Source organism: Equus przewalskii, chromosome 2 (assembly GCF_037783145.1).
Source record: "Equus przewalskii isolate Varuska chromosome 2, EquPr2, whole genome shotgun sequence".
Classification (NCBI taxonomy): domain Eukaryota; kingdom Metazoa; phylum Chordata; class Mammalia; order Perissodactyla; family Equidae; genus Equus; species Equus przewalskii.
In genome coordinates, this window is record NC_091832.1 from 34,628,875 (window position 1) to 34,655,147 (window position 26,273).

Here is a 26,273-nt window from a genome sequence, read left to right on the forward strand (position 1 = left end):
AATCATGCATTTCTCAGAACAAACGCCCGTCAATAAGCAATGCATGACTGTATGGAGGGCGCAGTGTTGAAATCTCCAGCTACAATTGCATGTTTGTTTATTTCTTCTTTAGTTATATCAATTCTTTTCACTTATTCTGATGCTCCATCATACGTGCATACACCTTGAGGAGTACTACGCCTTCTTGATTAATTAACCTCTTTGTTATGAAATTTCCATTTGTCTTTGCTGGTATTCTTTGTTCTGAAATCTGCTTTGTCTGATATTCATATAACCACTCCAATTTTCTTTTACTTAGCTTTGTCAAGGTATTTTTGGTCCATCCTTTTACTTTTAACCTATCTCTGTTTATATATTTCAGTGGGCTTCTAGCACTTACCATATAGTTGGATTTTGCTTTTTTTATCCATTCTATCTCTGCCTTTTACTTGGGAGGTGTTATATCATTTATATTTAATGTAATTATGGTATGATTTGCTTAAATTTATCTTGCTATTTGTTTTCTACGTGCTCCATCCATTCGTTTCTTTTTTTATCTTTATCTGCCTTCTTTTGGCTTAGTTCAGTATTTTTTTATGATTAATTTTACCTCTACTGTTGCCTTATTAACCATAACTCTTTGTTTCATTTTTTCAATGGTTGTTTTAAGGTTAATGATTTACATTCTTATCACAGTCCACCTTCAAATAATAGTACACCAGTTCACATAGACTACGAGAACCTGAAAGCAGTTTACTGCCATTTCATCCCATTTCCTTTGTGCTCTGGTCTTCATATATTTTACTTCTATCTTTGCTGCAAACTACCTTTTTAGAATAAACAGCAATCCACCATTATTATTTTTTCTTTAAACAGCCAAATATCTTTCTTTTTCAATTTCTGTGTTAATATATGATATACATGTTGTAATTTCACCCTTTATAGTGGACAGGGCTGAAAGTTTTGATGAATGTGTAGTCATGTAATTACCATCACCATCAAGATATGGAACAGCTCCATCACCCCACAAAACTAGCAGTGATTCTTCTGTCCTCCTACCAGCAGCCCCTGGTAACCACTGATCAGCTTCTCTTCACTGTTACCTTGGCAGGAGTGTGGTATAAGTGGAAACACACAGTATGCAGCCTTTGGAGAAAAGGCTCAACAGTTGAGATTCATCCATGTTACTGTGTTTACCAGGAATTCACTCCATTGTATGAATACAGCACAGTTCATTTACCCATTCTGCCGGTGGGGGACACTTGGGTGGTTTCCAGGTTTCGAAAGTTACAAATAAAGCCTCTATAAACACTTGTGTGTAGATGTCTGTGTGAACATAGGTTTTTGCTGAGTCATAGGGGAAGCGTATGTTTAACTTTATAAAAACTCAATGATCTGAAAAGGTTACACAGGAGAAAAAGTCTTTTATATTAACCCACATGTTCACCATTCCCAGTACTCTTCATTTTGGGGGCTGTAAATCTGAATTTCCTTCCCTCTAAAGAACTTTTTCAAATATTTCCCATGGCAAAAGACTGCTCCTGGGAATTCTCTCCACCTTAGTTTGTCTGAACATAGTCTTCATTTAGCCCTCATGTTTGAAAGGCGTCTTCGCTTGGACACAGAATTAGAGGCTAACAGTTCTATTCCTCTAACACTGTAACATGTCCTTGCACTGGGACGCAGGCTGGAGCTTTCCGCAAGTGCCAATGAGAGCAGCACAGAGCCGACCTCTGGGAGCGCACGGCAGCTGCACAGCCTCGAGGGCCACCACTCCTGAGCCAAGGCTTCATTTCAGGACCTGGAGCACCTGGGAGAGCCCCCTCCCGGAGGGCACAGGGACCCCGGGACAGTTCAGGCGCCAAGCCAAGGGAGGTGGGGAGACCTGGCAGGGAGTCCGCGGGAGTCCCAGCCCTCAGCCTTGGGTGCCCTGGCAACTCTCGGAACAGGCTCACCCATCCCGGCCTTGCGGCCAAGACCCAGGTCACCCGCCCGAGGCCACAGCCCTCCGGCCCTTACACGGTGGCAGCGCAGAACGGCCTCGAAGCTCGGCGGGAGCCGCGGGGCATGGAGACCGCGCACATTGTCTTGTAGTTGAACTTACACTTACTCGATGACTCAGCAAAAACCTCTGTCTGCCCCTCGCTCCCCCTGGCAGCCGCCCCCAGCGCCCGTGGGCGGGGCCGGCGCCGTCTGTTAAAGCAGAGCCCGGCTCCGGGGCAGGCTACTGTCACCTACTGCTGAGCCGTCTCCCCTGCTGTCCGAGTGTCTTGCCACCGCCATGTCCCGGCTGCTGTCTACGCCGCGGGCCGCCTCGGCCGCCGGCGTCCGGCCCGCCACCGTGCTGGGCGCTATGGGGATGGGGACCAGCTTGGACGCGCCCGCCAGCGCCGCGGCCGTGCGCGCCTTCCTGGAGCGCGGCCACACCGAGATAGACACGGCCTTCATTTACACCGACGGCCAGTCCGAGACCATCCTGGGCGGCCTGGGGCTCGGGCTGGGCGGCGGCGACTGCAAAGGTATGGCCTGGTCCCAGCGCCCAGCCCCTGACCTCCTCCCGCACCGTGCAGCGCTGACCCGGCCCCAGCCGTGCACCTGCCGCGGTCAGGACCGACCCCTTTGCCCCCTCCCAGGGCGCCATGCTCCCCTGGCCACCCCGCAGCTCTGTGAACCCCAGCTCCTCAGGCCTCATCCACATTTAGACCCGATCAGCCGGCCAGGGCTTTGTCCTGATTCCTTTCCTCTGTTCCCTTGGAGAAGGCAGCCCAGGAGCTTCCCTCCAGCAGCGTCCCATCTCTGGTCTAGCCGAGACCGACTTGGCTAGCCCTTCTAGAGGGCACTGCATTGGGTCTGGCGCTGTGCAGTCCCGGCCCCCGTTCCCGTGCCTGGCTTGTGCCCCGTTCCGGGCCATCTGCAGCAACCCTGCCCTTACCGCCCTGGCATTCCCTGGCACAGCCCGGATCAGGATTTGGGATGGGCGGGCAATCGGCTTCCTCCCTGCTCTGGGCCGTAGGCTTTTCTCCGTGGAGCTCTGGGTGCCCTGTTTGGTTGGCAGTGCCTCTGCCTGGCGAATCTGGGAGTAGGGGTGGCACGGTGACTAACCTCCCTCTCTGTGCCGGCCTCCCTCTGACGCTGTAAAAGGGAAATTGACACTAACGGGATCCAGGGAGCTCAGATTCTGGAGCTGGCTGAGGATGCCGGCAGAGGGAGCACTTCCTGGGAGGGGCTGTGGAAGAAAGCTCAGAACAGGGAACCTTGGACCTTGAAGAACTGATAGGAGTTTGCCAGGAGTAAGAGGTGAAAGGGCATTCCTGCCTGTGGGCGTGGGCAGTGGGTGTGTGAAGGCGGGGAGATGTGAGTGCCCAGGGTGTTGGAGCAGGTGGGTGTAGCTAAGTGGGGATGGTGTATGGGGGAGGGGAATGTCCCTCCTCCACCGTTGGCCACTTGAACTGCTCAGGACTGGACCTGTGCCTGGGGTGGGCTCAGCAGTGTTACTGGCTATTATTAGTGTCAATTAGCGCCCTGGCCAGTGCTCTCAGAGGCTCTTGGCCCTCTCTCCTGGGAGAGTCCTGCTCGGTTTGTCCTGTGACTCACAGCATGGCACATTGGGAACGAAATGGGAATGTGCATGCCTCTCGGTGTCTCACTCTTTCTAGATCACCTGCTTGCCTCTCCGTGACAACTCTGATCTTCTTTCTGCTTGTTTTTTCTTCTGCAACCCTCCTTCAGGCCCGAGCTGGCTGGGCCCGGCTCCTTAAACCTCAGGTTCGATTCACATCAGAAGGGCTGGGGGCCCAGGCTGAGGAGGTGGTGGGATGGAAAACTTGCAAGTGAGTGGTCCTCAGCCTGCGCCCTCCCCTGTGTCCAGGAGTCGACTGCCTGCCCTTTGGCCTGCGAGCTGACTTTCTGAGCATGAAAAGGGCAGGGAGGGCCCCTGTCACCCACCAGTGGCATCACCTAGGACTCTCGCTGGGGGGCAGGGAGAAGAGTGCTTAGTCCCCGACTCGCACAGGTGGCAGAACCCGGGCCTTTTCTCCGTGGGACATTGCTCTAACGCATCCCTGCCTTTCCTTCTCTGGTCCCGAGAGGAGGCCTCTTGCACGTCTTCCTGAGTTCCTGCGCAGTCTCTCCCTGCTGCTCTGCCCGATTCCAGACCTGCCCTGGGCTTCTTTGGGCTTCGTTGAGTCATCTTTCAAAAGTGCAGAGCTGACCACTTAGCTCCCTGGCTGAAAAGTGCTCAGAGGCTCCCCATGGCCCCCTAAAGTCCAGATTCCCCGGGGTGCCCTCAAGACCCTCACATCCGGTCTGGCCCCTTCTCTTGCCCATCGTCCACCTGGACCAGGTGTGCTAGATCCATGGAGTCTCAGGCCCAGCTCCTCACTTGCCACGGCCTTGCCTCTGTGGGGGGCCTCTGACTTTCCCTGGGAGACTCAGACTCCGGTTTTAAGGAAAGTTATCCCTGAACTCCCGGCGGGCCTCATGACTCTGCTCTGGGCGCCTCTGCCCCCTCGCGTGTATCTCTGCCTCGCTTACTGTGTAGGTGCCCTTAGACAGTGAGTCCTCGAGGGCAGGGACCCAGTGCTAGGTTCCTGTAGGTCTGGTGCATCCATCTGCCTGGTGGCAGTGATGGTGTTAGCACGTTATCATAATGAGCACATCCTTCCGCGTTCTCATCAATCGTCTGTACCTCCCTATGAGATAGTACCATTCTCCCTCAAATTACAGTTGAGGGTATTGAGGCTCAGAGAGGTTAAGTAACTTGGAAAGGTAACAGACTAATAGGTCACAGACCTACTAGTAATTGCAGAGCTGGGACATGAATCCAGGACTGTCTTAACCATTACACTAGACCCTTCGCAGTGTTTGGTAAACTGGCCTCAACTTCCATCTCTCTCCTCCCAAAGTGAAAATCGCCACCAAGGCCAATCCACTGGGTGAAAATACCCTGAAGCCTGACTGTGTTCGGTTCCAGCTGGAGACGTCACTGAAGCGGCTGCAGTGTCCCCGGGTGGACCTCTTCTACCTGCATGCACCCGACCAAAGCACCCCCGTGGAGGAGACGCTGCGTGCCTGCCACCAGCTGCACCAGGAGGTGAGGGCGGCCCCTTGAGCTTGGGAGGAGCTCACTGCTCTCCTTGCCCTGTCACTACCCAGGAGAGTGGAGCTGGGGACAGACCCCCTCTCGGCGTCCCATCCCGGTCTCCCTTGCAGCTCTCCTGCTGGGGTGGGATGTGACCGCCGCCTCCCCTGCAGGGCAAGTTTGTGGAGCTGGGCATCTCCAACTATGCCGCCTGGGAGGTGGCTGAGATCTGCACCCTCTGCAAGAGCAATGGCTGGATCATGCCCACCGTGTACCAGGTGAGGGCCAGGCTGCATAGGCCTCCATCTCAGGGCGCCTGCTCATCCCGGCATTCCTGGGCCACTCCTGCTGCCCCTGTGCCATCCACATGGCAGCCCCTCCCCTACTCACAGCCTGCAGGTGGCTCCCAGGTGGCCGCAGGGTCATGTGCAAGCTCCTCAGCCTGGCCAGCAGGCATGTGCTCGCTCCAGCCCGGACTCCTCTTCCCACCTGCATGGGCCCCTTGTGTGTCTCTCCTGCTTCCTCACCCTGCACCTCAGCCTGGAGCACTGCCCCCTCGTCCCCTGGCAGAAGTGCTCAGGCTCACTGGATGCTTCTCTCCCTCTTGAAGCCTTCCCCACCCCATTGGAGCCTGTCATGTCAGGCTCTGCTTGTCTCCTGCTCATTCGTTCAGCACATGCTCGGGCAGCTGCTTGGAGCCAGGCACTGGTCACAGAACCTAGCAGTGTGTCGTCATTGCCTCTGTTCTCGAGGATCCCTGTCTACGCTCTACCTCACTATTAAATCCTCAGCGTAGGGGCCTTGTGTTTTGGGCTCCTGGTTAGAAGTCCGATGTCCAGCCTGTCATCGGTGCTCAGAAATGTTGGCTGAATGAATGAATTTTCCTTGGGCACTAGCCCCCTCCCCCACCACCACTAAGTATGTGCCCTGATTGTCAATATCCTGGGATTGTTAGGGTCTGACCTGAGGTTCTCCAAGGAGCAATTTGGGGTCCCACCTCTGGGCATGGGCACCCACTCCACCTGGTCCTTATACATGCAGGGCTTGTACAACGCCCTCACCCGACGGGTGGAGACGGAGCTCTTCCCCTGCCTGAGGCACTTTGGACTGAGGTTCTACGCCTACAACCCTCTGGCTGGTACGGGCTGCAGTGGGGCAGGCTCCCCTGGGGGAGGGCGTTCCTGGCCCTGTCCTGTGTCTGCCTACTCCTGACCGGAAATCCAGGTCCAGGACCTGGGAAGCAGGGCGGGTGTGACCAGAGGCTGGGCTGTCTTCCATCCCTCCGGGGTCTCCCACCATCCCCCCCCAGTCCAGAGCAGCCTCTGGGTGCAGTGCGGGCCACCGGGTCTGATTGCAGCCTTTCCGCAGGGGGCCTGCTGACCGGCAAGTACAAGTATGAGGACAAGGACGGGAAACAGCCTGCGGGCCGCTTCTTTGGGTATAAGTGGGCTGAGTTCTACAGGAATCGGTGAGCTGGGGGTCTGCATCAGTGCAGGAGGTTACCTGGGTCCCCTTAGCATGACATAGGGCGTCCCTGGGGCTGCTTTCTTGGGGCCCCTGCATTCCTATCTGTTTGACTGAGGCCCCTTCCCCTCCCTGAATATTCTGTGTGTCTCTGGGAGGGATTAGGGGCCTCGATTGGGAATGTGGAGCCTGGGCCTTGTGCCAGGTCTGCAAGCCTGTGTCTCTCCCTGGGAAGACTCCCCCTGCCCACAGCGGGAGGGGACCTTGGATTGGAACCTGGGAACCCTGGGTCATGCTACCACCCCACAACTAGGTGGCCCTGTCTCCTTGGGCCAAGGAGTCTTAGTTTTGTAAACTCTTGGCAATAAAATTGTCCTCAGTGTCGAAAGGGATAGGCGAGCTGCCCTGGAAACAGCGTTCCTCCTTCTTTTTCACTTTCTAAATTCTGAAAAGTTTATCAAAGTAACACAGTGCTTGTTCCCAGGGAATAGCCTCCTTTCCACATGGCGCTCCTCAGAGGGACGATTCTAGATTCTTACAGCTTTCTTCCCTCTGGCATCTTCTCTCTAATAGAGGAGAGCAACAAACCAGGCTTCATGCGAGAGACTCGATGCGAGTTAGTGGAAATGGCCGCGGGCTTTTGAAGCGGTGGAGTGTTTGATATTTGGAGTCTCTGTGTGTGCACAGCTGTGATTTAAATCCTCATCCAGCCCCCACATCCCCCAAGAGTTTCTGGGAACAGCAGCCAGGTTTAGGGACCGTCACTCTAAGCAGTGTTTCTCCAGGAGCTTTCACACCACCAGGGCCTGGGCCTCACGCTGGAGGATCCAGGCTGATGGTTTCCACCTTGTCTGCTCGTCAGTTTATAAAGCATCATCAGGTCCATTATCTCCTCTATGAGTCGCATTCAGTTTCTGGGGCTGGCATGGCATGTGTCCTTTCCTCACTGAGCAGGTCAGAAAGTGAAGGCAGGTGGCTCAGCCGAGGCCAGAGCCAGGACTGGTCGAGGGTCCAGTCTGTGACCGGGGCTCACAGATGTGGTGCTGTAGCTGCTCCTGGGTCCTGATTCAGGAGTCGCGCTGTTCACATCTGGTGAGCACGATAAGTGTAAGGGTTCTTGCCCATGGCATCCCCTCTACTCCCACCACCGGACTGCAAAACAACAGCCTGATGAAGGGCCCAGAAAGCCACCTGCATTCTGCCAAGCAAGGCAGTGAAACCTCCACGAGGAGACGCTGCCCCTCAGTCCCCAGGTGGCTCCCTGGACTGGCCCCATGGTACTGACCCGTGTCCCCCTCCCCATCTACGCAGCTACTGGAAGGAACCCCACTTCCAGGCCATCGCCATGATGGAGAAGGCCCTGCAGGCTGCTTATGGACCCAGCGCCCCCAGCATGACCTCGGCCGTCCTCAGGTGGATGTACCACCACTCCCAGCTCCAGGTAAGCCCATCGTCCCTGCAGGCTCGGCTCCCGCCGTTCCCTTTTGGAGGGTGGAGGGGGACTGGAAGCAAGGAGAGGCTCCTAATTATTGGGGGACTTCTGAGATTACTCCTTTTCCTCCTCTGCACTTTCCCCATGGCATAGGTCTCTGGGTGGAAATCCTGTTCCTAGAGAAGGTTCTTAAGTGCCACATTAGACACATTCTTGCTCCTATTAAGTGTGGTTATCCCACTTCTACATTTGAGGCCACTCGCTCACAGACACTTCTTCCGTTAGCCAAGTCCCTCGGCTGCCTGTGGTAGGGCGTGAGCACAGCTGTGACTCTGAACCCTGCATGCTGTTGTCCACTGGCATTAGTTCTGTCCCTGGCTATCCACTCTGTGCCCCTGATGGGGATGCCCCCTCTCCCTGCCTCCCCATGGTTCCCTGACCCCTTCGTCTGGCCCGCACATCATATACCAATGGCTGCCCTTTCTTGAGCACCTGTTAAGTGCCCGGCCTGAACCAAAGGACTTCACCAAATTCTAATTCCTGGAATCACCCTGCACAGTAAAGAAGTCTGGAGCTCAGAGAGCTCAAGTAAGCAAGCCACGTCTACCCAGCTGCCAAGAGGCTGAGGAGAGTAGCTCTAACTCAGGTCTGTCTGCTGATGAGACTGTGGCGGCACGGTTTAGAGCTGTCTGAGGGCAATACACGTTCTTTCTGGAACAATAGAGGGCAAAAGCAGACATCAGATCCGTGCTCTTGGCAAGGCCATAGCTGGCATGGCAAGTGTGTTTCTGGAGTCTCTGTGCATTAGTGTCCTGACCCCTGGCCGTGCCCCTTTGCAGGGTGCTCACGGGGACGCGGTCATCCTGGGCATGTCCAACCTGGAGCAGTTGGCACAGAACTTGGCAGCGGCTGAGGAGGGGCCCCTGGAGCCGGCCGTTGTGCAGGCCTTCGATGAGGCCTGGAACCTGGTTGCTGAGGAATCTCCCAATTACTTCATATACTTCTGAGTTGAGGTGCCCCAGGGCACCCTCTGCCTGTCACCTCTTTCGTCCTCTCGCCCTGGCCAGTTCTGGCATTAAGCAATTTAGCCTCGTCTTTCCGCATCATCCCTGTTCACGAGCTGTCTACTGCCTATATTCTTGCAATCCTCACAGTTGCCCTCCCATGTGAAAAGGCAGGGGCTGCGATCTACTTGTTTCCTGTGTGAATAAAGCAGCCTCTCTACCTGGCCGCAGCCCCAGCCCAGAGGGAAAGTGGTGATTTGTTTCCTCTGCTGCCCGCAGCCCGTCGCCTGTCTTTCCCGAGGGCTTGGGGAGAAGGGGGCAGGAGTGGACTCATCTTCAAAGGGCAGAGGCAGTGGGTGGGGCCTCCCCAGCCTCCTGTCCTGAAGCCAGCCTGATCCTGACAGCAGGGCTGCTGGTGGCCCTCACTCTCCTACACATGACAGAGAAAGGGGGCCACACAAGCACTGCGACGTGGATCTTCTCTCCTTCAGAAACGCCCTCACTGAACATTTACAAACAGATCAGCTAGGGCAGAAACCTACCAGCAGAGTCAGCACCGAGAATAAAACCTCCCAGGGGGCTGGCCCCGTGGCCGAGTGGTTAAGTTCGTGCGCTCCACCGCAGGTGGCCCAGTGTTTCATTGGTTTGAATTCTGGGCGCGGACATGGCACTGCTCATCACACCACGCCGAGGCATCGTCCCACATGCCACAAGTAGAAGGACCCACAATGAAGAATATACAATTATGTACTGAGGGGCATTGGTGAGAAAAAGGAACAAAAAAAAAGAAGAAAACCTCCCAGGACGCTGGGTGACATTTTGACACACACTCTCCACTTCAGTGGTGGCTTCGCTCTTGTCTCAGCTGAAGCCTCCTGTCTTCTAGTCCCCTGTGACCCTCAGCCCTGGCTTAGGAGTGTGTGCGTGTGCACTTGTGTAGGGCAGCCAAGTGCAGCCAGGGGGCCTGTTCTCAGCAAATCCCCATTTCCGGCAAGGGGCACCGAGGGCCAGAAGGGAGAAGGCCCAGCCCTGCTGGCTGCTCTCATGTCCCCAGAGCTGCATGGCCGATGTGGACATGCGGGAGCCAGTGCTGGAAGCTGGCTGTGAGGTGAACAGTGGGAACCCTGGGAATCCAAAGAAAAGGCCAAACCCAAAGGCCTTGTTTTTGAGGGACATCGCTTTTGCTGTCTACAGGGAGACACCCTGGTGACAGTTTTATTCTTTATAGAACAACAGTCTGTCCCTATCGCCCTCCCTTGTCTTGATCCACAGCAAAATGACTGCTGTCCCCCGGGAAGGGCGGCGGTCCCGGGGTCCAGGCGACATGACGCTTGGATTGGCTGGGAGCCCCTCGGTCCCCAGTCCCATCAGCCGTCATCTTCTTCCTCTGATTCTTCTTCTGACTCGGACGCGCTCTCTGGCAACTCATCTCCCATCTGTTGGAGCCTTCCAGACTGTGCATCCCACATGTATTTGATGGTCACCTTGAATTCGGCCATCTCATACCCAAAAAGCTTCTGCGAGAGACAAAGGGCAGCAAGAGTCAGGAGGAGCGTGGGTGACCAGAAGTGTCTGGGGCCCCGCCTGCACAGCCTGCAGATGCCTGGAGGGGCCGACTCACCAGGACACGGGCCTGCTCTGGGGTCAGCACGTCGCCCTCCTTGCACACCTCGTGGTCAGACAGCAGGGTCACCACACCTGCAGAGAAGGGAGCCCCAAGCAGTTAGTTCTGACACAGAGCTTCCTGCCGGCTGCCCAGAGCTGGGAGGAACCTGGCTGGCCACCCCTCCCCCAACTCCAGTACACGCCAGGGTAGGGACCCGTCAGCACCTCAGCTGCCGGGAGGGTCTTCAGGGCAGGGACTGCCTCCCTCCTGCCCCGCAGTGCTGTGTTCTGGCTCCAAGTCACCATCCACTTTGCCCCCAGCTGTGAGGTGGGCACTCCCAGCCCCATTTTCCCATGAGAGAAAGGAGGCTGGCAGAAACAACCTGCTCAGCCAGGGAGGGGAGAGCAGCCTGTGGGCTTGGAAGCCTGTGCTCCTGGCCTCTAAGCTGTAACCCTTCAGCTCCAGGGACTTCCCCATACCTCTCTGGAGGGCAGTGGGCAGGCCCAGCTGCCTCAGCTGTGGCTCCATGGAGTGGGGGAACTGCTCCAGGGGCCCCGGCTCCAGGCTCACAGTGAAAGTTGCTTTGTTCCCAGCTCGGGCATAGTCCATCTCTGTGTATTTCGTGAACCACCTGAGGGGGAAGAGAAGTGGTAGGAGGGGAGGCTTTTGACTGGCCCACTAGCCCCCTGAAGTCAGGCTCCCCCTGGGCCTTGCCTCGGCCCCCTCCCAGTCCACCTCCGCTGCTGGCCGGCAGCCAGCCTGGAGCACCGTCCTAGAGAGTAGAGACGCAGTAACAGGGGTCTAGGAACAGGTTTTCCTTGATGCCTCCACTGTATAAAGTCCCGGGATTATTCCTTTCCTGGAATCCTCACCACTCCTCAAAACACTTACTCGTTCACTTCCTCCTTAGTGCGATTGGTAAAAAGGAGACCAACTTCCCCCCTCAACTTCTTGCTGACCTAGAAAACAAAAGCAGGGTCGGCTCGGTCACAGGGAAAAATGAGAATAGGATTTTTATACTTACCCACAAATTTACCATTCCCGGCACTCTTCATCTTTCTCGGTGTAAATCCAAATTTCCACCGTCTAGAGAATTTTTTCAAATATTTCCCACGGTGAAAGACTGCTACTGGGAATTCTCTCCACCTTAGTTTGTCTGAACATAGTCTTCATTTAGCCCTCATGTTTGAAAGGCATCTTCGCTTGGACACAGAATTAGAGGCTAACAGTTCTATTCCTCTAACACTGTAACATGTCCTTGCACAGGGATGCAGGCTGGAGCTTTCGGCAAGTGCCAAGGACAGCAGCACAGAGCCGACCTCTGGCAGCGCACGGCAGCCGCACAGCCTCCAGGGCCACCACTCCTGAGCCAAGGCTTCATTTCAGGACCTGGAGCACTGGGGAAAGCCCCCTCCCAGGGGGCACAGGGACCCTGGACGGTTCAGGTGCCAAGCCAAGGTAGGTGGGGAGACCTGGCAGGGAGTCCGCGGGAGTCCCAGCCCTGAGCCTTGGGTGCGCTGGCAACTCTCGGAACAGGCTCACCCATCCCGGACCTGCGGCCAAGACCCAGGTCACTCGCCCGAGGCCACAGCCCTCCCGCCCTTACGCGGTGGCAGCGCAGCCCGGCCTCCAGGCTGGGCGGGAGCCGGGGGCGTGGGGACCGCGCACATTGTCTTGTAGTTGAACTTACACTTACTCGATGACTCAGCAAAAACCTCTGTCTGCCCCCTGCTCCCCCTGCCCTCTGCCCCCAGCGCCCCGTGGGCGGGTCCGGCGCCCTCTGTTAAAGCAGAGCCCGGCTCCGGGGCAGGCTACTGACGCCTACTGCTGAGCCGTCTCCCCTGCTGTCCGAGTGTCTTGCCGCCGTCATGTCTCGGCTGCTGTCTACGCCGCGGGCCGCCTCGGGCGCCGGGGTCCGACCCGCCACCGTACTGGGCGCCATGGGGATGGGGACCAGCTTGGACGCGCCCGCCAGCGCCGCGGCCGTGCGCGCCTTCCTGGAGCGCGGTCACACCGAGATAGACACGGCCTTCGTTTACAGCGACGGCCAGTCCGAGACCATCCTGGGCGGCCTGGGGCTCGGGCTGGGCGGTGGCGACTGCAAAGGTGTGGCCTGACGCCCCCCCACCCCGACCGGCCCCTGACCTCCCCCGGCACGGTGCAGCGCTGACCCGGCCCCAGCCGTGCACCTGTCGCGGTCAGGACCGACCCCTTCGCCCCCTCCCAGGGCGCCATGCACCCCTGGCCACCCTGCAGCTCTGTGAACCCCAGCTCCTCAGGCCTCGTCCACATTTAGACCTGATCAGCCGGCCAGGGCTTTGTCCTGACTCCTTTCCTCTGTTCCCTTGGAGAAGGCAGCTCAGGAGCCTCCCTGCAGCAGCGTCCCCTCTGTGGTCTAGCTGGGACCGACTTGGCTAGCCCTTCTAGGGGACACTGCGAACCTTGGGTCTGGTGCTGTGCAGTCCTGGCCCCTGTTCCCGTGCCTGGCTTGTACCCCGTTCTGGCCTGATATGCAGCAACCCTGCCCTTACAGCCCTGGCATTCCCTGGCACAGCCCGGATCAGGATTTGGGACCGGTGGGGGATCGGCTTCCTCGCTGCTCTGGGCCCTAGACTTTGCTCCGTGGAGCTCTGGGTGCTCTGTTCATTTGGCAGTGCTTCCGCCTGGCGAATGGGGGAGTGGGGTGGCACGGTGACTAACTGCCCTCTCTGTGCCAGCCTCCCTCTGACGCTGTAGAAAGGAAATTGACACTAACGGGATCCAGGGAGCTCAGATTCTGGAGCTGGCTGAGGATGCCGGCAGAGGGAGCACTTCCTGGGAGGGGCTGTGGAAGAAAGCTCAGAACAGGGAACCTTGGACCTTGAAGAACTGATAGGAGTTTGCCAGGAGTAAGAGGTGAAAGGGCATTCCTGCCTGTGGGCGTGGGCAGTGGGTGTGCAAAGGTGGGGAGATATGAGTGCCCAGGGTGTTGGAGCAGGTGGGTGTAGCTAAGTGGGGATGGTGTGTGGCGGAGGGGAATGTCCTTCCTCCACCACTGGCCACTTGAACGGCTGACGACCCTGGCTGCCCGTGGGCGTGTTACTGTTACTGTTATGGCTGTTGTTAGTGTCGATTAGCGCACTGGCCAGCGCTCTCAGAGGCTCTTGGCCCTCTCTCCTGGGAGAGTCCTGCTCGGTTTGTCCTGTGACTCACAGCATGGCACATCGGGAACGAAACGGGAATGTGCATGCCTCTCGGTGTCTCACTCTTTCTAGATCACCTGCTTGCCTCTCCGTGACAACTCTGATCTTCTTTCTGCTTGTTTTTTCTTCTGCAACCCTCCTTCAGGCCTCAGCTGGCTGGGCCCAGCTCCTTAAACCTCAGGTTCGATTCACATCAGAAGGGCTGGGGGCCCAGGCTGAGGAGGTGGTGGGATGGAAAACTTGCAAGTGAGTGGTCCTCAGCCTGCGCCCTCCCCTGTGTCCAGGAGTCGACTGCCTGCCCTTTGGCCTGCGAGCTGACTTTCTGAGCATGAAAAGGGCAGGGAGGGCCCCTGTCACCCACTAGTGGCATCACCTAGGACTCTCGCTGGGGGGCAGGGAGAAGAGTGCTTAGTCCCCGACTCGCACAGGTGGCAGAACCCGGGCCTTTTCTCCGTGGGACGTTGCTCTAACGCATCCCTGCCTTTCCTTCTCTGGTCCCGAGAGGAGGCCTCTTGCACGTCTTCCTGAGTTCCTGCGCAGTCTCTCCCTGCTGCTCTGCCCGATTCCAGACCTGCCCTGGGCTTCTTTGGGCTTCGTTGAGTCATCTTTCAAAAGTGCAGAGCTGACCAATTAGCTCCCTGGCTGAAAAGTGCTCAGAGGCTCCCCATGGCCCCCTAAAGTCCCGATTCCCTGGGGTGCCCTCAAGACCCTTGCACCTGGCTGGCCCCTTCTGCTGCCTCGTGTCCCCCTGGACCAGGTGTGCTAGATCCATGGAGTCTCAGGCCCGGCTCCTCACTTGCCACGTCCTTGCCTCTGGGGGGCCCCTGACTTTCCCTGGGAGACTCAGACTCTGGTTTTAAGGAAAGTCATCCCTGAACTCCCGGCGGGCCTCACGACTCTGCTCTGGGCGCCTCTGCCCCCTCGCGTGTATCTCTGCCTCGCTTACTGTGTAGGTGCCCTTAGACAGTGAGTCCTCGAGGGCAGGGACCCAGCGCTAGGTTCCTGTAGGTCTGGTGCATCCATCTGCCTGGTGGCAGTGATACTGTTAGCACGTTATCATAATGAGCATGTCCTTCTGTGTTTTCATCAATCATCGGTACCTCCGTGTGAGATAGTACCATCATCACTCAATTTAAACAGTTGGGGGGATTGAGGCTCAGAGAGGTTAAGTAACTTGGTCAAGGTCACAGCGCTAGTAATGGCAGAGCTGGGACGTGAACCCTGGTCTGTCTCTTAACCATTACACTAGACCCTTCGCAGTGTTTGGTAAACTGGCCTCAACTTCCATCTCTCTCCTCCCAAAGTGAAAATCGCCACCAAGGCCAATCCAGTGGGTGAAAATTCCCTGAAGCCTGACTGTGTCCGGTTCCAGCTGGAGACGTCACTGAAGCGGCTGCAGTGTCCCCGGGTGGACCTCTTTTACCTGCACCTGCCGGACCATAGCACCCCCGTGGAGGAGACGCTGCGTGCCTGCCACCAGCTGCACCAGGAGGTGAGGGCCCCCTGAGCTTCGGAGGAGCTCTGCTGCTTCTCTCCTTGCCCTGTCGCTACCCAGGAGAGTGGAGACACCAGGGCAGTCCCAGAGTGGGGTCTGTCGCCAGTCCCCGGGTCCCCCCCTCCCCACTGTTTACCCTTCTTGGTGTCCCGGGCCGCAGTGGGATGTGACCGCTGCCTCCCCTGCAGGGCAAGTTTGTGGAGCTGGGCCTCTCCAACTATGCCGCCTGGGAGGTGGCTGAGATCTGCACCCTCTGCAAGAGCAATGGCTGGATCGTGCCCACCGTGTACCAGGTGAGGGCCGGGCTGCAGAGGCCTCCGTCTCAGGGCGCCTGCTCATCCCGGGGTCCTTGGGCCCTTCCTACTGCCCCGTGCCATCTACATGGCAGCCCCTCCCCTACTCACAGCCTGTAGGCAGCTCCCAGGTGGCCACAGGGTCATGTGCAAGCTTCTCAGCCTGGCCAGCAGGCACGTGCTTGCTCTGGCCCGGGCTCTTCTTCCCGCCTGCATGGGCCCCTTGTCCATCCCTCCCACTTCCTCGCGCTGCACCTAGTCTGGAGCACTGCCCCCTTGTCCCCTGGCAGAAGTGCTCAGGCTCACTGGATGCTTCTCCCTCTCGAAGCCTTCCCCCACACCCCAGTGGAGCCTGACATGTCAGGCTCTGCTTGTCTCCTGCTCATTCGTTCAGCACACGTTCCTGCAGCTGCTTGGAGCCAGGCACTCGTCACAGAACCTAGCAGTGTGTCGTCATTGCCTCTGTTCTTGGGGATCCTTGTCTACACTGTACCTTGCTATTAAATCCTCAGCGTAGGGGCCTTGTCCTTTTGGCTCCTGGATGGAAGTCCCATGTCCAGCCCGTCATCGGTGCTCAGAAATGTTGGCTGAATGAATGAATTTTCCATGGGCACTAGCCCCCTCCCCCACCACCACTAAGTATGTGCCCTGATTGTCAATATCCTGGGATTGTTAGGGTCTGACCTGAGGTTCTCCAAGGGACAATTTGGGGTCCCTCCCCTTGGCAACCACACCCTCTCTAGCTGATGCCTCTATGTGCAGGGTGTGTACAACGCCCTCACCCGACGGGTGGAGACGGAGCTCTTCCCCTGCCTGAGGCACTTTGGACTGAGGTTCTACGCCTACAACCCTCTGGCTGGTACGGGCTGCAGTGGGGCGGGCTCCCCTGGGGGAGGGCGTTCCTGGCCCTGTCCTGTGTCTGCCTACTCCTGACCGGAAATCCAGGTCCAGGACCTGGGAAGGAGGGAGAGGTGTGACCAGAGGCTGGGCTGTCCTCCATCCCTCCAGGGTCCCCCACCATCCCCCCCAGTCCAGAGCAGCCTCTGGGCGCAGTGCGGGCCAGCGGGTCTGATTGCAGCCTTCCCGCAGGGGGCCTGCTGACCGGCAAGTACAAGTACGAGGTCAAGGACGGGAAACAGCCTGCGGGCCGCTTCTTTGGTCATAAGTGGGCTGAGTTCTACAGGAATCGGTGAGCTGGGGGTCTGCGTCAGTGCGGGAGGTAACCTGGGTCCCCTTAGCATGACATAGGGAGCCCCTGGGGCTGCTTTCTTGGGGCGAGGACTCCCACTGCTGCGCAGATTTAGGCCCCTGCATTCCCATCCGTTCTACCGAGCCCCCCTCTCTCTCCCTGAATATTCCGTGTCTCTGGGAGGGATTAGGGGCCTCGATTGGGAATGTGGAGCCCTGGGCCTTGTGCCAGGTCTGCAACCCTGTGTCTCTCCCTGGGAAGACTCCCCCTGCCCACAGCGGGAGGGGACCTTGGATTGGAACCTGGGAACCCTGGGTCGTGCTGCCGCCCCACAACTAGGTGGCCCTGTCTCCTTGGGCCAAGGAGTCTTAGTTTTGTAAACTCTTGGGAATAAAATTGTCCTCAGTGTCGAAAGGGATAGGCAAGCTGCCCTGGAAACAGCGTTCCTCCTTCTTTTTCACTTTCTAAATTCTGAAAAGTTTATCAAAGTAACACAGTGCTTGTTCCCAGGGAATAGCCCCCTTTCCACACGGCGCTTGGCGGGACGATTCTAGACTCTTACAGCTTCCTTCCCTGTGGCATCTTCTCTTTAATGGAGGAGAGCAACAAACCAGGCTTCATGTGAGAGACTCGATGCGAGTTTGTGGAAAGGGCTGCGGGCTTTTGAAGCAGCGGAGTTTGTGATATTTGGAGTCTCTGTGTGTGCACAGCTGTGATTTAAATCCTAATCCAGCCCCTGCCTCCTCAAGAGTTGCAGGGAACCACTGCCAGGTTTATGGACCGTCACCGTAAGCAGTGTTTCTCAAGGAGCTTTCACACCACATCAGATCCAGGCTGATGGTGCCCCCCCAGCTGCTCGTCAGTTTATAAAGCATCATCAGGTCCGTCATCTCCTCTATGAGTTGCATTCAGTGTATGGTTCTGTCATGGTGCGTGTCCTTTCCTCACTGAGCAGGTGAGACAAGTGAAGGCAGGTGGCTCAGCCGAGGCCAGAGCCAGGACTGGTCGAGGGTCCAGTCTGTGACCGGGGCTCACAGATGTGGTGCTGTAGCTGCTCCTGGGTCCTGATTCAGGAGTCCCGTTGTTCACATCTGGTGAGCACGATAAGTCTAAGGGTTCTTGCCCACGGCATCCCCTCTACTCCCACCACCGGACTGCAAAACAACAGCCTGATGAAGGGCCCAGAAAGCCACCTGCATTCTGCCAAGCAAGGAAGTGAAACCTCCACGAGGAGACGCTGGCCCCTCAGTGCCCCAGGCACTGGCCTGGGGCGGCTCCCTGGACTGGCCCCATGGTACTGACCCGTGTCCCCCTCCCCATCTACTCAGCTACTGGAAGGAACCCCACTTCCAGGCCATCGCCATGATGGAGAAGGCCCTGCAGGCTGCTTATGGACCCAGCGCCCCCAGCATGACCTCGGCCGTCCTCAGGTGGATGTACCACCACTCCCAGCTCCAGGTAAGCCCATTGTCCCTGCAGGCTTGGCTCCCGCCGTTCCCTTTTGGAGGGTAGAGGGGGACTGGAAGCAAGGAGAGGCTCCTAATTATTGGGGGACTTCTGAGATTACTCCTTTTCCTCCTCTGCAGTTTCCCCATGGCCTAGTTCTTTTGGGTGGAAATCCTGTTCCTAGAGAAGTTTCTTAAGTGCCAGATTAGACACATTCTTGCTCCTATTAAGTGTGGTTATCCCACTTCTACATTTGAGGCCACTCGCTCACAGACACTTCTTCCCTTTGCCAAGTCCCTCGGCTGCTTGTGGCAGGGCGTGAGCACAGCTGTGACTCTGAACCCTGCATGCTGTTGTCCCCTGGCATTAGTTCCCTCCCTGGCCATCCACTCTGTTCACCTGGCGGGGATGCCCCCTCTCCCTGCTGCCCCATGGTTCCCTGACCCCTTCAGCGGGCCTGGGCATCATATACCAATGGCTCCCCTTTGTTGAGCAGGCCTGTTAAGTGCCAGGCCTGAACCAAAGGACTTCACAAAATTTTAATTCCTGGAATCATCCTGCACAGTAAAGAAGTCTGAAGCTGAGAGAGCTCCGGTAAGCAAGCCACGTCTACCCAGCTGCCAAGCGGCTGAGGAGAGTGGCTCTAACTCAGGTCTGTCTGCTGATGTCACTTTTTGGCACAGTTTAGAGCTGTTTGAAGGCAATATAAGTTCTTTCTGGAACAATAGAGGGCATAAACAGACGTCAGATCTCAACTCTTGGCAGGGGCGAGGCTGGCATGGCAAGTGTGTTTCTGGAGTCTCTGTGCATTAGTGTCCTGACCCCTGGCCGTGCCCCTTTGCAGGGTGCTCACGGGGACGCGGTCATCCTGGGCATGTCCAACCTGGAGCAGTTGGCACAGAACTTGGCAGCGGCTGAGGAGGGGCCCCTGGAGCCGGCCGTCGTGCAGGCCTTCGATGAGGCCTGGAACCTGGTTGCTGAGGAATCTCCCAATTACTTCATATACTTCTGAGTTGAGGTGCCCCAGGGCACCCTCTGCCTGTCACCTCTTTCGTCCTCTCGCCCTGGCCAGTTCTGGCATTAAGCAATTTAGCCTCGTCTTTCCGCATCATCCCTGTTCACGAGCTGTCTACTGCCTATATTCTTGCAATCCTCACAGTTGCCCTCCCATGTGAAAAGGCAGGGGCTGCGATCTACTTGTTTCCTGTGTGAATAAAGCAGCCTCTCTACCTGGCCGCAGCCCCAGCCCAGAGGGAAAGTGGTGATTTGTTTCCTCTGCTGCCCGCAGCCCGTCGCCTGTCTTTCCCGAGGGCTTGGGGAGAAGGGGGCAGGAGTGGACTCATCTTCAAAGGGCAGAGGCAGTGGGTGGGGCCTCCCCAGCCTCCTGTCCTGAAGCCAGCCTGATCCTGACAGCAGGGCTGCTGGTGGCCCTCACTCTCCTACACATGACAGAGAAAGGGGGCCACACAAGCACTGCGACGTGGATCTTCTCTCCTTCAGAAACGCCCTCACTGAACATTTACAAACAGATCAGCTAGGGCAGAAACCTACCAGCAGAGTCAGCACCGAGAATAAAACCTCCCAGGGGGCTGGCCCCGTGGCCGAGTGGTTAAGTTAGTGCGCTCCACCGCAGGTGGCCCAGTGTTTCATTGGTTCGAATTCTGGGCGCGGACATGGCACTGCTCATCACACCACGCCGAGGTATCGTCCCACATGCCACAAGTAGAAGGACCCACAATGAAGAATATACAATTATGTACTGAGGGGCATTGGGGAGAAAAAGGAACAAAAAAAAAGAAGAAAACCTCCCAGGACGCTGGGTGACATTTTCAACACACACTCTCCACTTCAGCGGTGGCTTCGCTCTTGTCTCAGCAGAAGCCTCCTGTCTTCTAGTCCCCTGTGACCCTCAGCCCTGGCTTAGGAGTGTGTGCGTGTGCACGTGAGTAGGGCAGCCAAGTGCAGGCAGGGGGCCTGTTCTCAGCAAATCCCCATTTCCGGCAAGGGGCACCGAGGGCCAGAAGGGAGAAGGCCCAGCCCTGCTGGCTGCTCTCATGTCCCCAGAGCTGCATGGCCGATGTGGACATGCGGGAGCCAGTGCTGGAAGCTGGCTGTGAGGTGAACAGTGGGAACCCTGGGAATCCAAAGAAAAGGCCAAACCCAAAGGCCTTGTTTTTGAGGGACATCGCTTTTGCTGTCTACAGGGAGACACCCTGGTGACAGTTTTATTCTTTATAGAACAACAGTCTGTCCCTATCGCCCTCCCTTGTCTTGATCCACAGCAAAATGACTGCTGTCCCCCGGGAAGGGCGGCGGTCCCGGGGTCCAGGCGACATGACGCTTGGATTGGCTGGGAGCCCCTCGGTCCCCAGTCCCATCAGCCGTCATCTTCTTCCTCTGATTCTTCTTCTGACTCGGACGCGCTCTCTGGCAACTCATCTCCCATCTGTTGGAGCCTTCCAGACTGTGCATCCCACATGTATTTGATGGTCACCTTGAATTCGGCCATCTCATACCCAAAAAGCTTCTGCGAGAGACAAAGGGCAGCAAGAGTCAGGAGGAGCGTGGGTGACCAGAAGTGTCTGGGGCCCCGCCTGCACAGCCTGCAGATGCCTGGAGGGGCCGACTCACCAGGACACGGGCCTGCTCTGGGGTCAGCACGTCGCCCTCCTTGCACACCTCGTGGTCAGACAGCAGGGTCACCACACCTGCAGAGAAGGGAGCCCCAAGCAGTTAGTTCTGACACAGAGCTTCCTGCCGGCTGCCCAGAGCTGGGAGGAACCTGGCTGGCCACCCCTCCCCCAACTCCAGTACACGCCAGGGTAGGGACCCGTCAGCACCTCAGCTGCCGGGAGGGTCTTCAGGGCAGGGACTGCCTCCCTCCTGCCCCGCAGTGCTGTGTTCTGGCTCCAAGTCACCATCCACTTTGCCCCCAGCTGTGAGGTGGGCACTCCCAGCCCCATTTTCCCATGAGAGAAAGGAGGCTGGCAGAAACAACCTGCTCAGCCAGGGAGGGGAGAGCAGCCTGTGGGCTTGGAAGCCTGTGCTCCTGGCCTCTAAGCTGTAACCCTTCAGCTCCAGGGACTTCCCCATACCTCTCTGGAGGGCAGTGGGCAGGCCCAGCTGCCTCAGCTGTGGCTCCATGGAGTGGGGGAACTGCTCCAGGGGCCCCGGCTCCAGGCTCACAGTGAAAGTTGCTTTGTTCCCAGCTCGGGCATAGTCCATCTCTGTGTATTTCGTGAACCACCTGAGGGGGAAGAGAAGTGGTAGGAGGGGAGGCTTTTGACTGGCCCACTAGCCCCCTGAAGTCAGGCTCCCCCTGGGCCTTGCCTCGGCCCCCTCCCAGTCCACCTCCGCTGCTGGCCGGCAGCCAGCCTGGAGCACCGTCCTAGAGAGTAGAGACGCAGTAACAGGGGTCTAGGAACAGGTTTTTCCTTGATGCCTCCACTGTATAAAGTCTCGGGATTATTCCTTTCCTGGAATCCTCACCACTCCTCAAAACACTTACTCGTTCACTTCCTCCTTAGTGCGATTGGTGAAAAGGAGACCAACTTCCCCCCTCAACTTCTTGCTGACCTAGGAAACGAAAGCAGGGTGGGCTCGGTCACAGAGCAGTGGGTCTCAACTGGGGACAATTTTGCACCCCTTCGCAGGGAACATCTGGCAACATCTGTAGATATTTTTGGTTGTCACAGCTGGGAAGGGTACTACTGTGTGTATGGAGGTTAAAGGACAACCAGAGCCTTAAGCCAGGTGTCGCCCTCCCTGATCCCGCGCGCCCTGGCCCCAGCCCCTCCTGTAAGCGCCAGCCTCACTTGGTGCAGGTTGTCTTTGTACTCGTCAGACGGGCTTCGACCCAAGGCCACCATCATCACTTTGTTTTTGCCAAAGAACATCCTACAGAGAAAAAGAGAGGTCCATGAATGGAGTGCCCTGCCTGGCCCTCCTTGCATTTAATGGGAACCAGCTCCAGTCCTCGGAGCCAGAGCCCAGGCCCAGCTGTTGTAGCAGGAGGCGTGGCCTGAGTCTCCCACTTCTTCCTCACATCCCTGCCCGCTCTCTGTCCCCAGCCCAGGGTCCCTTTCATTATTTTTCCTCCCCACAGACCTCGACATTCACAATATTTTGTCTAGCAGCCCCACTGTCACTGTTATGTGAGCCTGCCCCCCTCCCCGCCCCATCTGGATGTGCAGAAGAGGCACATTTAATGGTCTGAACCAGAGCTGACCCAGCAAGAGACGACCAGAGTTACCACCAGCACTGTCATAAATCCAGCCCAAGGATAGGTACTTGCCACATGGCTCGTGCAGCCTGTTCTCAAGTCATTGTGTGCATCCCATAGCACATATAGTCATGTGTCACTTAACAATGGGGATATGTTTTGAGAAATGCGTCATTAGGCGCATTGTGTTGTTGTGTCAACACCTTAGAGTGTACTTACACATACTTAGATGGTATAGCCTACTACACACCTGGGCTACATGGTACTAATCTTACGGGATCAGCGTCACATCCGGGGTCTGTTGCTGACTGAAAAGTTGTTACGCAGCGCATGAGTGCACTGACATTCTAAAACTGAGATGTTCCTAAAAGGATCAGACCCCAGGGTCAAGGGAGCCTCTTCTGGAGGGATCACTGCTCAGACATTCCCTGAGCAATTACCAAGTCCTATCCCCCAAGGAGCTCAGTGCAACACCAGCTTTAACAGTTAATAAGTGTCCCTCAGCGGGAGTGGCATTTTGTCCTTATTAAGGTACCAGGTACCTAAGGGTCAATACCTGCCCCATATTTGAGAGCAGCCTGGCCTCTTCCCACTCCAAAGGGCCCTCGTCCCACTGACTGCTCACCGGCTGTGCTTCCAGGCGTTCCGGATGTCCTTCAGTTTGCTGTTCCTCATGTTGGCCACAGAGAAGATGAAAAGGTACTTGTACGTGTCCACACATTTCCGAAGCTGCGGGACAATTCATGAGGCTCTGGAGTTCAAGGCGCAGGACGAGTTGGGCAATACTCTGGCCCCAGATGGGAAAGAATCTGCTCTAAATTCTACAACTGTGGAAGTCTGGAGCTGCAGGCCTCTACTGTGGCTGTCTCCTCCTCACCTCCACCACTGAAGCCAGGATCACTAAGGACCGGCTCCCCTGAGGCAAAGCAGGTGTGACTCCAAAGTGCAGGGCAAGCTGAGCCATGGGTCAAGATCCCAGTCCTCCCAAATTTCTGACTTATCTGTGGCCAACAGTGGAATCTGCCACCTCTCTTTGCCTTGTGTGTTAGTTGTTGACAACCTGGAAGTACTCAGTTATACTAGGAAGGCTCCCGCTACACGGAAACACAGAAAGCCGTTATTTACTCATAAGGGGAGGCAGCTCATCGGCCCTGCTCTGCCCCCGTTGCTGGGTGCGGCCATGATAAGGTGGTCTCAAGAAAACAGAATCTTTGTGCAGGAGAAGATGCTGCTCCCACCCAGCCCGCAGCCCGAAGCAGTGCAGACAGCGGGTTGGTGCATTTACCTGTAACTGGCAACTCCCCAGCTTTCTGACACTGGGCAGGCTAACTGAGCTCTGTGAGCTTCAGCTACCCACCTGCACAACAGCGATAACGTCACCTCCCATCTACCCCATGGGGATGCTGTGAGGATGGAGTGGAATGACACATGTGAAACTCTCAGCACAGAGCAGGACACAGAGTAAGAGCTCAATCAAAACTGGGACTCGCTGCTGTGGGAGGTTTTGCTGATGCTGCTGCTAGAGGAAAAAGGCCTGGATTGGCAGCTGGTGTTTTTTTAACAGTACGTTTCCCTGACAGGCAGCCCTACACCCACCTTTATAAACCAAACACAAGGTCTGGGAAAATAAAAAGAACAAGCTCTTACCTCTTCTATCAGGTTCTGCTTCAGTTCCAAGCCTTTCTTGGCAGTTTTGGTTAAGGAAACTAATACAAAGAAGAAAAAGGAGAGATGATGAGAGACAAACCTGGATGCCCTGGGGACTTTTTCTTCTATCCTTAGGTAGCTCAGCTGGCCCAAGCCAGTCTGAGGAAAGGCGCCACTATTCTGGCATGCAAGGCTATTCCCAGGGTCCTCAGAGTGCCTACTCTCCAGTGTTCCTGAGCCTGGAGATCCCTTGATATTTTCTGTTGCTTAGACAAACTAGGTGCTCCTTAGCATTCTTAGGCTAACCTAAAAACCCCTCCTGATGTGTGGGGACGGGACTTGTTCCTGCTTTTGGAGTGCTTTCAGTGGCACACCTAGCTTGCTGGCCGACTCAGTCCCTTTCTGCTCTTGGCCAAGGTGCACAGAGACCATCTCTGGCTGGCCTCTGCATGGAATGATGAGTCTGGGGACTGTATCTCCTCTGCCACACCTTGTTTTGCAGTTTGGACCCACAGGTGCAGCAGTGCCTCTCTGGGGGGAGACAAACACCTTTACTGGGGCCCAATTTTGTCCTTTACCCAGAGGGGTTTGGCATTTGCCAAATCTGACCAGTACTCCCCCCACAGAACCCAGTCATTCCACACTAAACACAGCATCAAATGCAAAGCCCTGGGTGCCCCTAGGAGGGGGCCACCTCTTATTCATCCTGATTGGCACTCACAGTGCCTCTTCACAAGGCACACATGCATTACACACAGAAAGGTAATCACACCAGTCAGGGGCAAGTGCAGCACAGGAGGGAAAACAAAATACAGCTCTCCATGGCCCATCATTTCCACAGCTACAAGTGAGGACCAAGTCAGCATCGTGCTCTCTTGGATTACTGCTGGTCTCACTACTTCCATCCTTGCCCACTGCTCCTACCTTCCCCAGCCTATTCTCAACATGACAACTAGAGCTACTTTTACTTTTAAAAGTAAACTTAAACCACATCATTCCTCTGCTCAGGCTCTCTCATCCTGTTTCACCTGGGCGTGAAAATCAATTCCTTGCAAAGGCTTTTAAAGCCTGCCCACTCGGCCCAATTCTTCTCCCTTCTTTTTGCTCACCCTGCTCCAGCCACACTGGCTTCTTGTCCCACAACGTATCAAACATGCTTCTGTTTCAGGACCTCTGGCTCATGTGTTACCCTCATCAGAGAGACCTTCTCTGGCCACATTATATAAAATACTATCACCTCTTCCTCTCACTTTTTCTCCATGGGACTTATCATTATCCGACTTCATTTATTCGACTTTTCGTATTTTGGGGGGATATATTTCCCATGACTAAAATATTAAGCTCAATGAGTGTTCTAGGCCTTCCTTGTTGTAACTGTTGCTTCCTCCAACGCCTAAAGTGTGTCAGGCCCCTAAATATTTGTTGAGTGAATCTGCTAGAGAGCCGAGGTGAGAGGGAAGCCACCACAGTAAAAGGTAATCAGGAATGCTTCCTTAGGAAGTGCCCTATGAACGAAATGACAACTGAGAAAGAGCCAGCTATGCGAAGATCAGAGCAGAAGCACTCCAGTCAGAAGGAACTGCAAGTAAAAACAGCCAGAGAACAAGCCTGTGCTGAAGGAAAGGCAAGGCGGCCAGGGTGGAGGGAGCCCAGAAAGCTGAGAAAAGGCTGAGGTCGGAGGGGTGGACCAGAACGAGATCGGGCGCAGCTTGGGCGTTCAGAGGCTGTTTCCCGGCTCAGTTGGCTCTGGAAGAGCTCTGGATGCCGGGCAAAGCAGTCTCCGCTCCCTTGACCCGACCAGCCTCCAGCCCCCGCCGGTGCTCCCGCCGCCCGGAAGGCCCCATCCCAGCTCGCAGCGAGCCCACGGAGCTCCTTGCGGAGGTCCCGGCGTCCCATTCTGTCCTTTCGAAGCCCCCACCGCAGCTGACAACCAGCCAGTGGCACTCCCCACCGGGTCCCAAAGTCCCCTTCGCCAACCTTTCTTGTCGCGCTTGGATTTGGGCATCGCTCTGCAGCCACGTGCAGCGGAAGCCGGGGCAGCCTGTTAGGACCCCGACGGCGCGGGGGCCTCTGGGATGGCCCTCGGGGGCTGCCCTCGCGCGTGCCTGACTCAATCTGCGCTGCGGCCCGCCGCCTGCGCTCTTCTCCGGGTCTCCAGGGCGACTTCCCGCGCGTCCGGGGAACTCCGAGTCCTGAGCTCCTCACCCAGGGCCTCGCGTGCGGTCCCAACTCTA

General features: G+C 56.5%; 4 protein-coding genes across 6 annotated transcripts; 2 read left to right on the forward strand and 2 right to left on the reverse strand.

Moving 5' to 3' along the window:
- The first annotated feature begins 1,981 nt into the window (after positions 1-1,981).
- LOC103545409 (aflatoxin B1 aldehyde reductase member 3-like) lies at positions 1,982-9,195 on the forward strand. The gene is made up of 7 exons (XM_070610780.1): positions 1,982-2,498; positions 4,884-5,071; positions 5,233-5,337; positions 6,101-6,197; positions 6,428-6,527; positions 7,835-7,964; positions 8,795-9,195. Exons 1-7 carry the CDS (start codon positions 2,261-2,263, stop codon positions 8,960-8,962), a joined length of 1,026 nt encoding a protein of 341 aa, XP_070466881.1. The 5' UTR covers positions 1,982-2,260; the 3' UTR covers positions 8,963-9,195.
- Positions 9,196-10,118: 923 nt separating this feature from the next.
- Positions 10,119-12,163, reverse strand: LOC139081981 (mRNA turnover protein 4 homolog). The gene is made up of 5 exons (XM_070610783.1): positions 11,590-12,163; positions 11,457-11,524; positions 11,045-11,196; positions 10,581-10,657; positions 10,119-10,476 (listed from the first exon to the last, which is right to left on the reverse strand). Exons 1-5 carry the CDS (start codon positions 11,602-11,604, stop codon positions 10,327-10,329), a joined length of 462 nt encoding a protein of 153 aa, XP_070466884.1. The 5' UTR covers positions 11,605-12,163; the 3' UTR covers positions 10,119-10,326.
- LOC139081980 (aflatoxin B1 aldehyde reductase member 3-like) lies at positions 11,834-19,415 on the forward strand. 2 transcript variants are annotated; one of them, XM_070610779.1, is made up of 7 exons: positions 11,834-12,023; positions 15,052-15,239; positions 15,431-15,535; positions 16,298-16,394; positions 16,625-16,724; positions 18,053-18,182; positions 19,015-19,415. In XM_070610779.1, the coding sequence occupies exons 1-7, from the start codon at positions 11,834-11,836 to the stop codon at positions 19,180-19,182; spliced, it is 978 nt and encodes a 325-aa protein (XP_070466880.1). In that variant the 3' UTR covers positions 19,183-19,415. The 2 variants fall into 2 exon arrangements, with proteins under 2 accessions (XP_070466880.1, XP_070466879.1); XM_070610778.1 differs by lacking the exon at positions 11,834-12,023 and adding an exon at positions 12,323-12,671.
- Positions 19,416-20,339: 924 nt separating this feature from the next.
- Positions 20,340-26,272, reverse strand: LOC103565817 (mRNA turnover protein 4 homolog). Of its 2 annotated transcripts, none has more exons than XM_008541980.2 (8): positions 26,017-26,272; positions 24,040-24,098; positions 23,018-23,121; positions 21,986-22,067; positions 21,679-21,746; positions 21,266-21,417; positions 20,802-20,878; positions 20,340-20,697 (listed from the first exon to the last, which is right to left on the reverse strand). In XM_008541980.2, exons 1-8 carry the CDS (start codon positions 26,042-26,044, stop codon positions 20,548-20,550), a joined length of 720 nt encoding a protein of 239 aa, XP_008540202.1. In that variant the 5' UTR covers positions 26,045-26,272; the 3' UTR covers positions 20,340-20,547. The 2 variants fall into 2 exon arrangements, with proteins under 2 accessions (XP_008540202.1, XP_070466883.1); XM_070610782.1 differs by having other exon boundaries at positions 23,018-23,143; positions 26,017-26,156.
- Position 26,273: the final 1 nt, after the last annotated feature.

What these genes read in the sequence shown, in the direction of transcription:
- LOC103545409 (XM_070610780.1), top strand. Translation starts at nt 2,261, where the DNA reads ATGTCCCGGCTGCTGTCTACGCCGCGGGCCGCCTCGGCCGCCGGCGTC. An exon ending in GCTGAGTTCTACAGGAATCG is followed by an intron (nt 6,528 to 7,834) that starts GTGAGCTGGGGG and finishes CCATCTACGCAG; the next exon opens with CTACTGGAAGGAACCCCACT. An exon ending in ACCACCACTCCCAGCTCCAG is followed by an intron (nt 7,965 to 8,794) that starts GTAAGCCCATCG and finishes GCCCCTTTGCAG; the next exon opens with GGTGCTCACGGGGACGCGGT.
- LOC139081981 (XM_070610783.1), bottom strand. An exon ending in ACTAAGGAGGAAGTGAACGA is followed by an intron (nt 11,197 to 11,456) that starts GTAAGTGTTTTG and finishes CTTCCCCCTCAG; the next exon opens with GTGGTTCACGAAATACACAG. An exon ending in CAGAGCAGGCCCGTGTCCTG is followed by an intron (nt 10,477 to 10,580) that starts GTGAGTCGGCCC and finishes TGTCTCTCGCAG; the next exon opens with AAGCTTTTTGGGTATGAGAT.
- LOC139081980 (XM_070610778.1), top strand. Translation starts at nt 12,434, where the DNA reads ATGTCTCGGCTGCTGTCTACGCCGCGGGCCGCCTCGGGCGCCGGGGTC. An exon ending in GCCACCAGCTGCACCAGGAG is followed by an intron (nt 15,240 to 15,430) that starts GTGAGGGCCCCC and finishes CCTCCCCTGCAG; the next exon opens with GGCAAGTTTGTGGAGCTGGG. An exon ending in TCGTGCCCACCGTGTACCAG is followed by an intron (nt 15,536 to 16,297) that starts GTGAGGGCCGGG and finishes CTCTATGTGCAG; the next exon opens with GGTGTGTACAACGCCCTCAC.
- LOC103565817 (XM_008541980.2), bottom strand. Translation starts at nt 26,044, where the DNA reads ATGCCCAAATCCAAGCGCGACAAGAAAG. An exon ending in ATCCAAGCGCGACAAGAAAG is followed by an intron (nt 24,099 to 26,016) that starts GTTGGCGAAGGG and finishes TCTTTGTATTAG; the next exon opens with TTTCCTTAACCAAAACTGCC. An exon ending in CAGAGCAGGCCCGTGTCCTG is followed by an intron (nt 20,698 to 20,801) that starts GTGAGTCGGCCC and finishes TGTCTCTCGCAG; the next exon opens with AAGCTTTTTGGGTATGAGAT.